This window comes from Siniperca chuatsi, linkage group LG16 (assembly GCF_020085105.1).
Source record: "Siniperca chuatsi isolate FFG_IHB_CAS linkage group LG16, ASM2008510v1, whole genome shotgun sequence".
NCBI lineage: Eukaryota > Metazoa > Chordata > Actinopteri > Centrarchiformes > Sinipercidae > Siniperca > Siniperca chuatsi.
The window spans coordinates 24,697,059-24,710,254 of record NC_058057.1 but is presented as its reverse complement, the minus strand read 5'-3'; the positions used below and the strand labels follow the sequence as shown (position 1 = coordinate 24,710,254).

At 39.0% G+C, this 13,196-nt stretch overlaps 3 protein-coding genes across 13 annotated transcripts; all 3 read right to left on the bottom strand.

The window, feature by feature from the left end:
* Positions 1-488: 488 nt before the first annotated feature.
* On the bottom strand, positions 489-5,162 carry LOC122863047. 6 transcript variants are annotated; one of them, XM_044169091.1, is made up of 9 exons: positions 4,906-5,148; positions 4,376-4,708; positions 3,952-4,230; positions 3,704-3,814; positions 2,886-2,975; positions 2,758-2,786; positions 2,191-2,241; positions 1,727-1,798; positions 489-1,350 (listed from the first exon to the last, which is right to left on the bottom strand). In XM_044169091.1, the coding sequence occupies exons 1-9, from the start codon at positions 4,964-4,966 to the stop codon at positions 1,255-1,257; spliced, it is 1,122 nt and encodes a 373-aa protein (XP_044025026.1). In that variant the 5' UTR covers positions 4,967-5,148; the 3' UTR covers positions 489-1,254. The 6 variants fall into 6 exon arrangements, 5 of the variants coding, with proteins under 5 accessions (XP_044025026.1, XP_044025027.1, XP_044025025.1 ...); XM_044169092.1 differs by having other exon boundaries at positions 3,964-4,230; positions 4,376-4,711; positions 4,906-5,141; XM_044169090.1 differs by having other exon boundaries at positions 4,376-4,711; positions 4,906-5,136.
* A 154-nt stretch (positions 5,163-5,316) lies between these two features.
* On the bottom strand, positions 5,317-9,270 carry LOC122863064. 3 transcript variants are annotated; one of them, XM_044169163.1, is made up of 8 exons: positions 8,641-9,270; positions 8,077-8,397; positions 7,658-7,942; positions 6,846-6,932; positions 6,718-6,746; positions 6,544-6,591; positions 6,244-6,312; positions 5,317-5,864 (listed from the first exon to the last, which is right to left on the bottom strand). In XM_044169163.1, the coding sequence occupies exons 1-8, from the start codon at positions 8,693-8,695 to the stop codon at positions 5,721-5,723; spliced, it is 1,038 nt and encodes a 345-aa protein (XP_044025098.1). In that variant the 5' UTR covers positions 8,696-9,270; the 3' UTR covers positions 5,317-5,720. The 3 variants fall into 3 exon arrangements, with proteins under 3 accessions (XP_044025098.1, XP_044025100.1, XP_044025099.1); XM_044169165.1 differs by having other exon boundaries at positions 7,670-7,942; XM_044169164.1 differs by having other exon boundaries at positions 8,077-8,394.
* Positions 9,271-9,311: 41 nt separating this feature from the next.
* On the bottom strand, positions 9,312-12,769 carry LOC122863067. 4 transcript variants are annotated; one of them, XM_044169170.1, is made up of 7 exons: positions 12,430-12,757; positions 11,900-12,235; positions 11,479-11,757; positions 11,228-11,341; positions 11,027-11,113; positions 10,900-10,928; positions 9,312-10,208 (listed from the first exon to the last, which is right to left on the bottom strand). In XM_044169170.1, exons 1-7 carry the CDS (start codon positions 12,488-12,490, stop codon positions 10,128-10,130), a joined length of 987 nt encoding a protein of 328 aa, XP_044025105.1. In that variant the 5' UTR covers positions 12,491-12,757; the 3' UTR covers positions 9,312-10,127. The 4 variants fall into 4 exon arrangements, with proteins under 4 accessions (XP_044025105.1, XP_044025104.1, XP_044025103.1 ...); XM_044169169.1 differs by lacking the exon at positions 9,312-10,208 and having other exon boundaries at positions 10,510-10,928; positions 11,491-11,757; positions 12,430-12,763; XM_044169168.1 differs by lacking the exon at positions 9,312-10,208 and having other exon boundaries at positions 10,510-10,928; positions 12,430-12,760.
* Between the last annotated feature and the right edge of the window lie 427 nt (positions 12,770-13,196).

Here is a 13,196-nt window from a genome sequence, read left to right as displayed (position 1 = left end):
ATTATGTAAAATAGGTAGATTTAGCTTCACTACAACCAACATAAAAATGCTGCTTACATGTTAATCAATCAGTTAAATATTCCAATAGTATAATATATAATAATGTAACACTGACAGAGGCCATTTTGCCTTCATACTAAATACTGTTACTTAATTAAAACGTTTTACTTCTAAGTAGGACTTTTACTTGTAATGGTGTATTTTTACATTGTAGTTTTGCTTCTTTTACTTAAATAAAGGATGTGAATACTTCCACCACCACTGCCAAATTTATATGACTGGTATACACATCAACCCTGGCGTAAATTCTTTTCACTCTGACTTGTAAACTTGTATGGCATTTTACCAATAGGTGGCACCACATCGACATAATGAATTTAAATGACCATAACTCAGTTTTGCACATTAGATCCTTGTGCCCAATTATTCCTGGACACAATTAAGGTATTTTCCAAAAATCATGACTGCCATCAGTCAATCAGAATGAGTATCTGTTGGCATGTGACATGAAGACATTTTAATCCATTTAACCATTATGCATCTCAGTTTCTCTTTCCTCTGTTGTTCTTAAACTTTGAAGAGTCTCTAAAGTTGCTCCTCAAAGAGAAATACATAATCTACCTTCTGTGGTCAGTAAGGCGTCACTTCCACATAGTGACGTTCATCCTTATTTTAGTCTTGTGTGCATACTTTCCTTCTAACTAACTTATTTATAGTGATATGATTCAAAGTTACTTTTGGATTTCTACAGTTTTCACACATTCAGTGGTTAATACAACTTTCAAGGTTGATTTCATTCGCTCATTCATTTCATTCATTTATGCACTTCAAATAAGTCATGTCACATCCCACCTTCTTTCAGTTTGCTAAAGCTAATTGAACAAAGACTTACATGATCAAAATATTGCATATCAAACAATAACAGGTGAAACTAAACAGAAAAAAATATGAAAATATTCAAAAATCAGTCAAATTTTAGCACAGATTAGCACACCCATCACTGTGCACAACAGACTGCATGACAGCAAGTTCATCAAGCAACATGTGTCATATATTATGCTCATTTACATTTTAAGCAACCACCCATATAAATGTTGAGTTATTCCTTCTCCTTTGTGCATTGTGCCACTAGTTCACCTTCTACACCCTGTTCTGAAGAAGAAGCTTTTTTACAATAATCCATCCTGAAAATGATCATAAAGCACATTAACAGAGATGAGCAAAGCTCTGATGGCAGGAGTTTGACTTGTTTGGTTAGTTGATGGTAGCGTAGAAGCTGCTGGGATCAGCGGAGGAAGCTTTCACGACCGCGTAGGTCACTGCATCACCTTCATCAGTTTTACTGTGAACCTGGCAGGAAACAGCACAATATAAATAAAGCAACAGGATATGACACACACTACAACACTATAAAAAATAGCAGTGCGAAGGAGCATTAACGGTATCCAACAGTAAAACACAACATAACCCAACGCAGTGCACCGCAGCTCAGTGCAACACGACGTGCAAAACAACACAAAGCGACACATCAGAAAATGTGACAACATGCAAAGCAACATCATCACACCAACACAGCAGATTAGAGCACAATGTAACACAGTACAACACAACGCACAAGCAAAGGGTTGGACAAACTGATGCACTTGAATGTGAAAAGGGAGACGTTCCTGAAAACGTTTCTTCTTCATTCACTGATATCACAAGTACAGCCGATCAGACAGCTTACCCGGGCTTTACTGTTCTTGGTCTTGCTGGTGTAGCTGACAGAGGCGTAGGAAACACCATCTTCAGGATCAGCCTACGCAGAGAAGACGGCTCAGTAACATGCGGATTAATACTGACTCTCTTCTAACTTTATCCCGTTCTATTTTATCACAGTCAGCATTTCAGATTGTGTTACTTCTGCCCAGAAGGTCGTGTTATGTCTCTTTCAAACGATGTCTCAAAATGTTGTATAGTAGCTTTTTTGGTGGCGGTTTGGCCTCTGACCCTGGTTTTACAACCCACTGTTTGACTCTCATGTTGTCTTCTGGTGTAGTCCAGTTGCATCATCTAACTTCCTTTTTTATCTTTCTTGCACACTCTCACACTCTCAGGACTGTACCGACAGTAAAATACAGTTATATTTCAGAGAACAAATGCAAGCAACAGGGAGTGTAACTTTGTACTGGGTGTAGTGTGTGATCTCACCGTGTCCAGACTGGTTTCCGACTGAGTCACTGCAGGGTTTGAGGTCAGCTCCTGCAGCAAAACACATTTGGTCACAAAGCATGTTACAGTTCAGTTAATGCACATGTTGTCAGGGCACAATCCGAACAGACCTGTGCAACGTATGCAGCACATCTGTGCAGGCTTCAGGTACAGGTAGTGTGATGGGACTGTAACAACATCTTCAGATCTACAACTTCAGTCCAGCAGATGAATTCAGTTTGACTTGAGATGTCATCCAATACAACCACCACAAATACTGCGTCTATGAAGCTGATAATGTTGTGTTTGTGTTGACACTGTGTCACAGAGGAGTTGATTCAACTCTGTCAGCGTTTCAGAGGCTGTAATTGAAGGTGTTCATGGCCGGATTTGCAAAGTAAAAATGAGCTTTGGGCCCCTTTTTGCTTTTCCTCACAATCACTTCCTTGACCTTTGCTGTTGCAACAGCGTAGTTTTAATCCAACACAGTCAGTACTGTTTATCTCGTCTTATCCTTTCTCAGCTATAGACTCAAAATGTATAGTGAAGAACAGTTTTTAAACTCACGACATTGTCATTCATCCGTGTTTTGTTCCCTGAAAAGACAAAAAAGAGGGTCGACTTAAGCTTCCACAGAGAAAATCCAGTTAATAAAACTTCTTGTTTCTAAAAGTTTCATCTGTGGCTGCTCTCACCTTTAGTTCTCTTCCATCTGATGACAGCTACAGCGATTACTAAAACTGCAACTAAAACCACAGCCACAATGATGTACAACCACCACCAACCTGGAACGATAATGAAAATGTTTTAAGCATTTTGGCTCCAGTTTTCTGTTCTGTTCAAAATCCTGTCGCTAACAGAGAGTGTTTAAAGATTCATTTGATAGTTTTAACCAAATCAAGTTACTTTTAGTACAAAAACTGCATCCAATAAAAACACAGTCTGCAACTAGTTTGACAAAACACACAAACAAACCAACGTAAAAAAAAAACCCCACCTAACTCAAGGTCCACTTATTTTTTCTTCCCAGAGCTTTCAACTGCATGTCACAGTCAAGATGTGTTTGAAAGCTCCACAAAAAACCTAGTGCAACAGAAACTAAGTTAACCAACTACATTTTTTTTGGATGTGTAAAGTATGGTGTTAAAACTTAGTAAAACGCTTTTCTTATTTGTTTTTAAAAAAAGCTGAAGTTGAAGGGCCTCGTGGTTGTGGGTTGTGTGGTTGTGGGTTCAGAAAACTCTTCAGCCTTTTGTCTCTTTCCAAAAGGTTTGTTTGCTTCTGTCACTGGGTCCGTACGAATGTAAGGAACATTTCAAAATGCTGATTTGTCAACAGCCGCTGTGTAGAGCATTTCAAAAACATTCAACCATTTTCAACACAAACCAGAAAACCCCAAACGACAGAACACAGAGACACAAAGTGTCTGTCAGTATCTAAAAGTTATTTTGCCTGCAGGTCTTTGCTAACTGTGAATGTAGTAGAAACAGATACATAAAAATGGTGACTCTACCTTGTAGTTCTGTTGAAGCATCATTGATTGCAGACGCTGTCGTGGTGATACCTGCTTTCCTGCTGTTTTCAGTTGTTGTTGATTCAGTTGTTGCTGTTGTTGTGTCCTCACCTGAACAGATGAACACAACTCAACAAACCTGTATTGTGATGTAATATTAAAACTCCAAATCCATAAAATAAAGAAATATTTTAGGTCATTATTCTTGTCAGTTTGAAGTGACTTTAAACAGCTGATCATATTCTCACCTGGTTTCTCACCTGAGGGCCGAAGTCTGAAGGGAAACAGCTGCACTTTGTTGCCATCAGTCACTTCACATGTAAAGAAGTTAGACCTCGATGTGTGAATAAAATGAGAAGTCAGGAAGTGCACAGAGGCACTGCAGGGAGACTGTGATGTCACCAAGTCTTTGTTATCTTTAGCCACATCTTGACCTGCATACAGCCACTTCACTGTGTGTCGACATCGTTCACGTGTCGACACAGAGCAGTTTAACGTCACTTTATCAGGGTCCTTATGTTCAGTCACTGGAGAAGATGGAGATATTTTGAGAGAAAGAGAGAGAAAAGAGTGAAATTAACTTCATCACTGTGATCGTAATTATTGTAATGTTTCAGTATATTGTTCTAACAAGACAGTTTGAGCTGAAAACATTATGATGTAAATACTCACTGGTAACAACAGACAGAAGAACCACAGAGTCTGGACCTTGTTTGTCTCCTAATTTGAACTGTTGACAGTCATAACGACCAACATCCTCGACTGTGACCTTCTTTATAAGCAGAGAACAGCTCGCTGTAACACTCAGTCTGTCTGATTTAGCTTTGGCTCTTTCACCAATCTGCCCAAGTTTAATCAGCTCTACTGTTGCTGTGTTTCTTGATTTACTGAAGAGCCATGTAGTACTGTTACATTTTTGCTGACCGTCTATCACATTTTCACAAGACAAAGTGACTTCTTCTCCAACTCTGACAGTGAAGGAGAGGAAAAGCTGTCCAGCTGCTGCTGCTGAGAAGATGAGAGAGAAAAATCTGACTATTGATGTCAGTGTGAGGATAATTTTAGATACAACAGAAGTTTGCAAATGTGCCTCATCCTTGGATTGTAAGAGTTCACGAAACTCACCATCCACCTTGCTGGAAAACAAACAGACTACTTTGTTAACTGTCTGTCTTGGTTAAATGAAGGTTACGTATCCTTACCTGTAAACTGAAGCACTGGCATCAGAAATAAAGACATTTTAATCCATCTGAACTTAATCATCGTGCCTCTTTGTCTCTTTTCTCTCTGCTTCTTACTTGTAAGTCTCTGAACTAGTAGCTTCTTAAAGAGAAATGTTGGATCTACTTCCTCTAATTAGTAAAGTGTCACTTCCTCATATTGTTTTCTCTTTTTTTCTGTCATGTGTCAGTTGTTGCTTTTAATGTAGGCAGACCACAACACCTTTTACATTCCTCCTTCTCTTATGGCTGACATGAGCTGGTATGAAGTTCACTCTGACCTGAAGTATCTGGAGTTAACACCAGTGAAAATTTAACCCTTTTGGGTTTCCACAGTTTCCTCTCATGCAGCTGTTTAATTCGACTCTCAAAAGTGACTCAATCAAGATGAGCGTTGTCCCACTTCCTCTGAGTTTGCTTTAATTACTTTCATAGCAGAACATGAAAAATACCCTGAACAGAGATATAGATGTTAAAGTGACTTCATATCATACAATGACAGGTGATACAGAAAAAGCAGTAAAACTAACACATCTCTGACTACAACACAGCACCAGCACATTAAAGTGCCTGACAGCAAGTTCATCAAGCAAAATGTACCATACATGATGCTCAGTTACATTTCAAGCAGCCATATAATGTTGTGTTATTATGCTACTAGTTTACCTACTGCTCCCTTCTTCTGGACAAGAAGGCTTTTTACTGCAATACATCCTGAAAATGATCATAAAAATAATTCTAATAAAAAAACATTTATCAGTATCAGTGTAAAATAACTGTGATGATATGAGCTGTAACTACACTGTGCTCTCTTCTTTGTTTGGTTTGTTGACGGTGGCGTAGAGGTTGCTGGGATCAGCTGAGGCACCAGCAGAAGAAGAGGAAGCTTTCACGGTGGTGTAGGTCACTGCTTCATCTTCATCATCATCTTTACCCAGAACCTGGAAAACAACAGGCAAACAGCACAACATTAAATGAGACAGAAGAAAGTAAGTAAGTAAATGCAACATTATGATATCCAGCACCACATAAACACAACACAAATAGCAAACCGCATTACAAAGAGCAACACAACACAAAACGGGGATTCAGTACAGTCAGTTCAGTTTGAAGATGTTTTGTTACAGATGTTTTTGAACATGTACTGAGCTCCTCTGGCCGGTCGTTGTTGAGATATTTTGTTCTGGACCAAAGTGTTGGACACGCTGACATCACAATCCTTACATGTAGACCTGGGCTTTAATGGGAAAATGAAGACTCTGTCCTGTTTTTCTTACCTGAGAAGTGTTTTCATTCACTATAATCAAACAGACAGCTTACCCGGGCTTTACTGTTGGTCTTCCTGGTGTAGCTGATGGAGGCGTAGGAAACACCATCTTCAGGATCAGCCTACCCAGAGAAGACAACATGATGGCTGCTCAGTAACATGTGGACTTCTTTGTATTCTATTCTGTTCTATTCTGGTGTAGTCCAGCTGCATCATCAGACTCCCCACTTCTTCTCTCGCAGAAAGAAATTCGATTCCAGAGTCACACTGTGTCTCATAGAGCTACATTTAGCAGAATATAATATAAAACACAGTGAGTGTAACTTTGTGCTGGGTGTGGTGTGAGATCTCACCGTGTCCTGACTGGTTTCTGGAGTCACTGCCGTGTTTACGCTCAGTCCCTGAAAACAAAATAGAAACAAAGTCTACTTAAATGTGATGAAACACTGGCTCTGTGAAGGCTGTTTAGATTTTGATGATTCTGTCATAACTGTCTAAACATTTGATTACTCAGCCAAAGAACTCACAGTGTTTTCATCCATCTGTGTTTTTTTCCCTGAAGAGACAAAAGAGAGTCGACTTTAGTTTCCACAGTAGAAATCCAGGTTCATCAAAACTTCTTGTTTCTAAAAGTTTCATCTGTGGTTGCTCTCACCTTTGGTTCTCTTCCATCTGATGACAACCACAACGATGATTAAGAGAGCTGCAACTCCCACAGCCACAATGATGAGCCACCACCAACCTGGAAAGAGAAAAACAATACAAACCTTTTTTAGCTGCAGCTTTTTGTTCTGTTTAAAATTCTGTAACTAAAAGGCCAGCATTTTATTTGTTATTTGTTACATTGTATTGAAAACAACATCATCAAGTTTCCACTTCAGTTGAAGGACTAGATGGTCTTCTGTGGGTCGAGAAAGTTATTTTCCTCTTCCCGGATTTCATCATTTTAAAAAAGAAAAAAGCTCCTTGAACCAGATCTTATTAAAAGTGTCAATTTCTTTCATATCACACTTTTACTCCAGCATTATACATGCTTTCACTGAGTTATTGAAAATAAATCAATAATCATTTTCTCGATCGCTTCCTATTTTCTGTTTTATACTTCGATGAATGGCCAGTTTTGTCTTTCCAGAAAGTGAGTTAATAAAACTACAAACAAAAAAATAAAAAAACAAGTTTAGTATGGGGAGAGAAGGAGACTGACAGGAGACTTTTGTAGTTTTATTGAAGTATCACTGATTGCTGTTGTAACTGATTTTGTGCCGTTTTCAATTGTTCTTGATGATTTAGTTGTTGCTGTTTGTTTGTCACCAATGAAATAACACAACCCAAGGAACTGTTAGAAAATATGTAATCGTGTTTACCATCTGCTGTCACTAAAGGAGAAAGAGTGATGTCATCTTAAAACTTCAGAGTATCAAATAAAATAACTTTTTGGGTGGTTTGTAGAGCTCATCATAGTCTCACCTGGTTTCTCACCTGCAGACTGAGAGCTGAAGGGAAACTGCTGCACTTTTCCAGAGTAAGTATCCGTCACCTCACACTTCAATAAGTTAGACCTCGATGTGTAAATAAAATGAGAATCCAGGAAAGACACAGAGGCGTAGCAGTCAGTCTGTGATGTCTCCATGTCTTTGTTACCTTCAGCCACATCTTTACCCTCATACAGCCACTTCACTGTGTGTCCACACTGTCCAGATGTCAACACAGAGCAGGTGAGCGTCACCTTATCAGGGTCCTTATGTTCAGTCACTGGAGAAGATGGACATATTATGAGAGAAAGAGTGAAATTAACTTCATCACTGTGATCATAATTATTGTAATGTTTCAGTATATTGTTCTAACAAGACAGTTTGAGCTGAAAACATTATGATGTAAATACTCACTGTTAATAAGAAAAAGACGAACACGAACATCTTGATGTTGTCCTGATCTGAACTGTCTGCAGGTGTAGTAACCAACATCCTCGACTGCGACCTTCTTTATAAGCAGAGAACAGCTCGCTGTAACACTCAGTCTGTCTGATTTAGCTTTGGCGTTTTCACCAATCTGCCCAAGTCTAACCAGCTCTACTACTGCTGTGTATCCTGAACCAACAAAGAGCCATGTAGTACTGTCACATTTTCGCTGACCGTCTGTCACATTTTCACAAGGCAAAGTGACTTCATCTCCAACTCTGACAGTGAAGGAGAGTCTTTCAGCTGCTGCTGTTGAGAAAATTATGAAAAATAAAGTGAAATGAGAAAATGTCTGTTATGTTCATAGTTAGTGTGACAATTATTTCTTTGTCTTTGGTTTCCAAGAGTTCACTAAACTCACTTCGTTAGAAACAACAGATTTGGTTTTCTTAGTTAAATAAAATGTAGCTAATAAAGAACCTTTAATAATATTGATAATGTTATTTTTTGCAGTGTGCCTTCCTTTTATATATGTGATATATGTATTCTTACCTGTAAACTGAAGCGCCGCTATAAGAAATAAAGAAATCCATTTGAACTCAGCCATCGTGATTCTCTGTCTCTCTCCTTCTCCTGTCTCTTGTTCTCGTGCTCACAACTGTCTGAGTCTCTAAAGTAGTGCTTTAGTAGAGAGATGCTGCATCTACTTCCTGTGGTTAGTATGATGTCACTTCCTCATAGTGACTTTTAGTTTTAGATTTCTGTCGCTCTGACTTTCTTGTAGATGTTGAAACAACCAAACACTGTGTTACAATTTTCACTTTTTTAAATGCAGTTTTCTCTCATAGGAAAGGAACATGTTTCTGCATCCACTGAGCCAATCTAACGCTGTAACAAGCAAACTATATTAAGACTCATACTGAGTCTCACGTTCACACTGTGTCCAGTCCCGCGGTGCATTTGTGGCAATGACGTGATTCACCTCCTGAAAAGAAGAAGAAGAGGAAGTCGAAGCTGTGAAGACTGTTAGTCGAGGTGAATGTTTGTAATAATGCAACTTTTCTTTAGATAGTGTTTATTAGCAAACAGACAGGATTCATGGTGACGTTTGAGAGCACACATGAACAGACAGGTGAAGAGTCAACTCCTTTCCTCTATTTAAATACATATTAAAAGAAAAACAAATTCATAAAATCCTCCCCTGCCCCCACCAACATCAACATACCCACCCACACATACCCAAAAAAGAGCGAGAGAGACCGACAGAGAGACAAGCAGAAGCCCTAACTAGTCACAGGCCTGAGATAACAGGTATGTCTCAAGTTTGCTGTGAAAAGATGACACAGTTGTCGTACATCTTATCAGGCAGTTTGTTCCAGAGAGTGGGCCCATAATAACTGAATGCACCGTCACCAGATTTACTACTGATCACGGGTACAGCTAGACCAGCGTCTGATGATCGGAGGGTTCTGGAGGTTTTGTGAGCAGTGAGCAGATGTATTTAGGAGCTAGACCATTAAGTGATTTGTAAACAGTGAGCAATATTTTGAAATCAATTCTGTACTTTATCAGAAGCCAGTGTAGTATAGGAGTAATATGTTTTTCTTGTTCCAGTACTCTGGCTGCAGCATTTTGAATGAGCTGGAGCCGTCTCACGGTCTTTTTGGGGAGTCTAGCAAGAAGGGCATTACAGTAGTCTAACCTGGAGGAGATAAATGCATGAACCAGTTTTTCAGTGTCTGACTGAGACAAGATGGGTTTTAGGTGGTAAAATGCTTTTCTAGTTATATTTGTAATGTGGCTTGTGAAGTTTAGTTCTGAATCCAAGATAACACCTAGATTTCTAACCTGCTCACTGGGTTTCAGAGACAGCGAGATCAGTTTGGAGTGGATCTCCTGTCTCTGACCTCTAGCGCCTACCACAAGGACCTCAGTGTTGTGTTTGTTTAACTGCAGAACGTTTTTGGTCATCCAGGGTCTAATGTCACTGATACAGCTGACAAGGGTTGATGAGTTGATGTTGATATGGAAGTTGTTGATCAGCGGAGTCTGACTGAGGCAGAAGGGTCTCCAAAGTTTTCATAGTTCACAACACCATCATCTTCATCTTCATTATTCACCTGTGGAACACAACACAAACAAACCCTCACTCTGACACACTGTAACTGACAACGTTCACAGCACTGACACACATTTAACACAAGGAAGCAGGAAATAATCTGACAGCACCTGAACGCACCATCAGTTACTGTGTTTCTGCCACTGAGAGAGGAAGTGTTTATGTGGCAACGAAGGACATGCAGGGGGGAATGAATGAGCATGACATTGTTTTTTGAAATACAACAAAACTGTCTGCATTGCTTAATGCCATTCGAGGTTAAGTGAGAAAATACTGTTTGATGTGATGTAATTTAGGTGAACTGACCCTTTAATCTGGAACTCATAATGTTCAGTTTTTATTGACACTGTGTCAAAGAGGTGTTGATTCAGATCGATGGCGTCTTTGGACGCTGTAGTTTGTGTTGGTATTGTAATGAACTGAATTATATTGTCATGTTTACCTAATATTCGCATCCACCTAATTTTAAATTCATATAAAAAATGTTATTGTCATATTTTCTTCTTTTGCTTTTCCCTGCAACAAATCCTTTGCTGATACGACCACTTCAGTACAACACAGTGAGCCCTGTGTGTTTTTTCTCCTTCTATCTATATCTACAGTTCAGAATGAAGAACAGACATCACAAACACTGTTTGCTGTGTAAAGTACCAACTGTAAAAACATTTCATTATTTTATTGTAAAAACTCACTTTGTTTTCATCCATCTGTGTTTTTTTCCCTGAACAGAAAAGAAAAGAGTCGACTTTAGTTTCCACACTGAAAATCCAGGTTCATCCAAACTTCCTGTTTCTAAGTTTCATCTGTGAATGTTCTCACCTTTAGTTCTTGTCCACATGTTGACGGCCACAACGATTATTATGAGAGCTGCTAAACCCGCAGACACAATGCTGAACCTCCACCAGTCTGGAAAGAGAATGAAAACATGAAACATATTTCGGCTGTAGCTTTCTGATCTGTTTAAAAGAGGTGACTAAAAGAAAAGAAATACATTTTCATCTTCTTTTCCTTGTGACTTACTAAGTTGTAGTTGTGTTGAAGCATCATTGATTGCAGACGCTGTCGTGGTGATACCTGCTTTCCTGCTGTTTTCAGTTGTTGTTGATTCAGTTGTTGCTGTTGTTGTGTCCTCACCTGAACAGATGAACACAACTCAACAAACCTGTATTGTGATGTAATATTTAAACTCCAAATCCATAAAATAAAGAAATATTTTAGGTCATTATTCTCGTCAGTTTGAAGTGACTTTAAACAGCTGATCATATTCTCACCTGGTTTCTCACCTGAGGGCTGAAGTCTGAAGGGAAACAGCTGCTCTTTGTTGCCATCAGTCACTTCACATGTAAGGAAGTTAGACCTCGATGTGTGAATAAAATGAGAAGTCAGGAAGCTCACAGAGGCACTGCAGGGAGACTGTGATGTCACCAAGTCTTTGTTATCTTTAGCCACATCTTTACTCGCATACAGCCACTTCACTGTGTGTCGACATCGTTCAAATGTCGACACAGAGCAGGTTAACGCCACCTTATCAGGGTCCTTATGTTCAGTTACTGGAGAAGATGGAGATATTATGAGAGAAAGACAAAAAGAGTAAAATTAACTTCATCACTGTGATCGTAATTATTGTAATGTTTCAGTATATTGTTCTAACAAGACAGTTTGAGCTGAAAACATTATGATAGAAATACTCACTGGTAACAACAGACAGAAGAACCACAGAGTCTGGACCTTGTTTGTCTCCTAATTTGAACTGTTGACAGTGATAACGACCAACATCCTCGACTGTGACCTTCTTTATAAGCAGAGAACAGCTCGCTGTAACACTCAGTCTGTCTGATTTAGCTTTGGCTCTTTCACCAATCTGCCCAAGTTTAATCAGCTCTACTGCTGCTGTGTTTCTTGATTTACTGAAGAACCATGTAGTACTGTTACATTTTTGCTGACCGTCTATCACATTTTCACAAGACAAAGTGACTTCTTCTCCAACTCTGACAGTGAAGGAGAGGAAAAGCTGTCCAGCTGCTGCTGCTGAGAAGACGAGAGAGAAAAATCTGACTATTGATGTCAGTGTGAGGATAATTTTAGATACAACAGAAGTTTGCAAATGTGCCTCATCCTTGGATTGTAAGAGTTCACGAAACTCACCATCCACCTTGCTGGAAAACAAACAGACTACTTTGTTAACTGTCTGTCTTGGTTAAATGAAGGTTACGTATCCTTACCTGTAAACTGAAGCACTGGCATCAGAAATAAAGACATTTTAATCCATCTGAACTTAATCATCGTGCCTCTTTGTCTCTTTTCTCTCTGCTTCTTACTTGTAAGTCTCTGAACTAGTAGCTTCTTAAAGAGAAATGTTGGATCTACTTCCTCTAATTAGTAAAGTGTCACTTCCTCATATTGTTTTCTCTTTTTTTCTGTCATGTGTCAGTTGTTGCTTTTAATGTAGGCAGACCACAACACCTTTTACATTCCTCCTTCTCTTATGGCTGACATGAGCTGGTATGAAGTTCACTCTGACCTGAAGTATCTGGAGTTAACACCAGTGAAAATTGAACCCTTTTGGGTTTCCACAGCTTCCTCTCATGCAGCTGTTTAATTCGACTCTCAAAAGTGACTCAATCAAGATGAGCGTTGTCCCACTTCCTCTGAGTTTGCTTTAATTACTTTCATAGCAGAACATGAAAAATACCCTGAACAGAGATATAGATGTTAAAGTGACTTCATATCATACAATGACAGGTGATACAGAAAAAGCAGTAAAAACTAACACATCTCTGACTACAACACAGCACCAGCACATTAAAGTGCCTGACAGCAAGTTCATCAAGCAAAATGTACCATACATGATGCTCAGTTACATTTCAAGCAGCCATATAATGTTGTGTTATTATGCTACTAGTTTACCTACTGCTCCTCCTTCTGGACAAGAAGGCTTTTTACTGCAATACATCCTGAAAATGATCATAAAAATAATTCTAATAAAAAA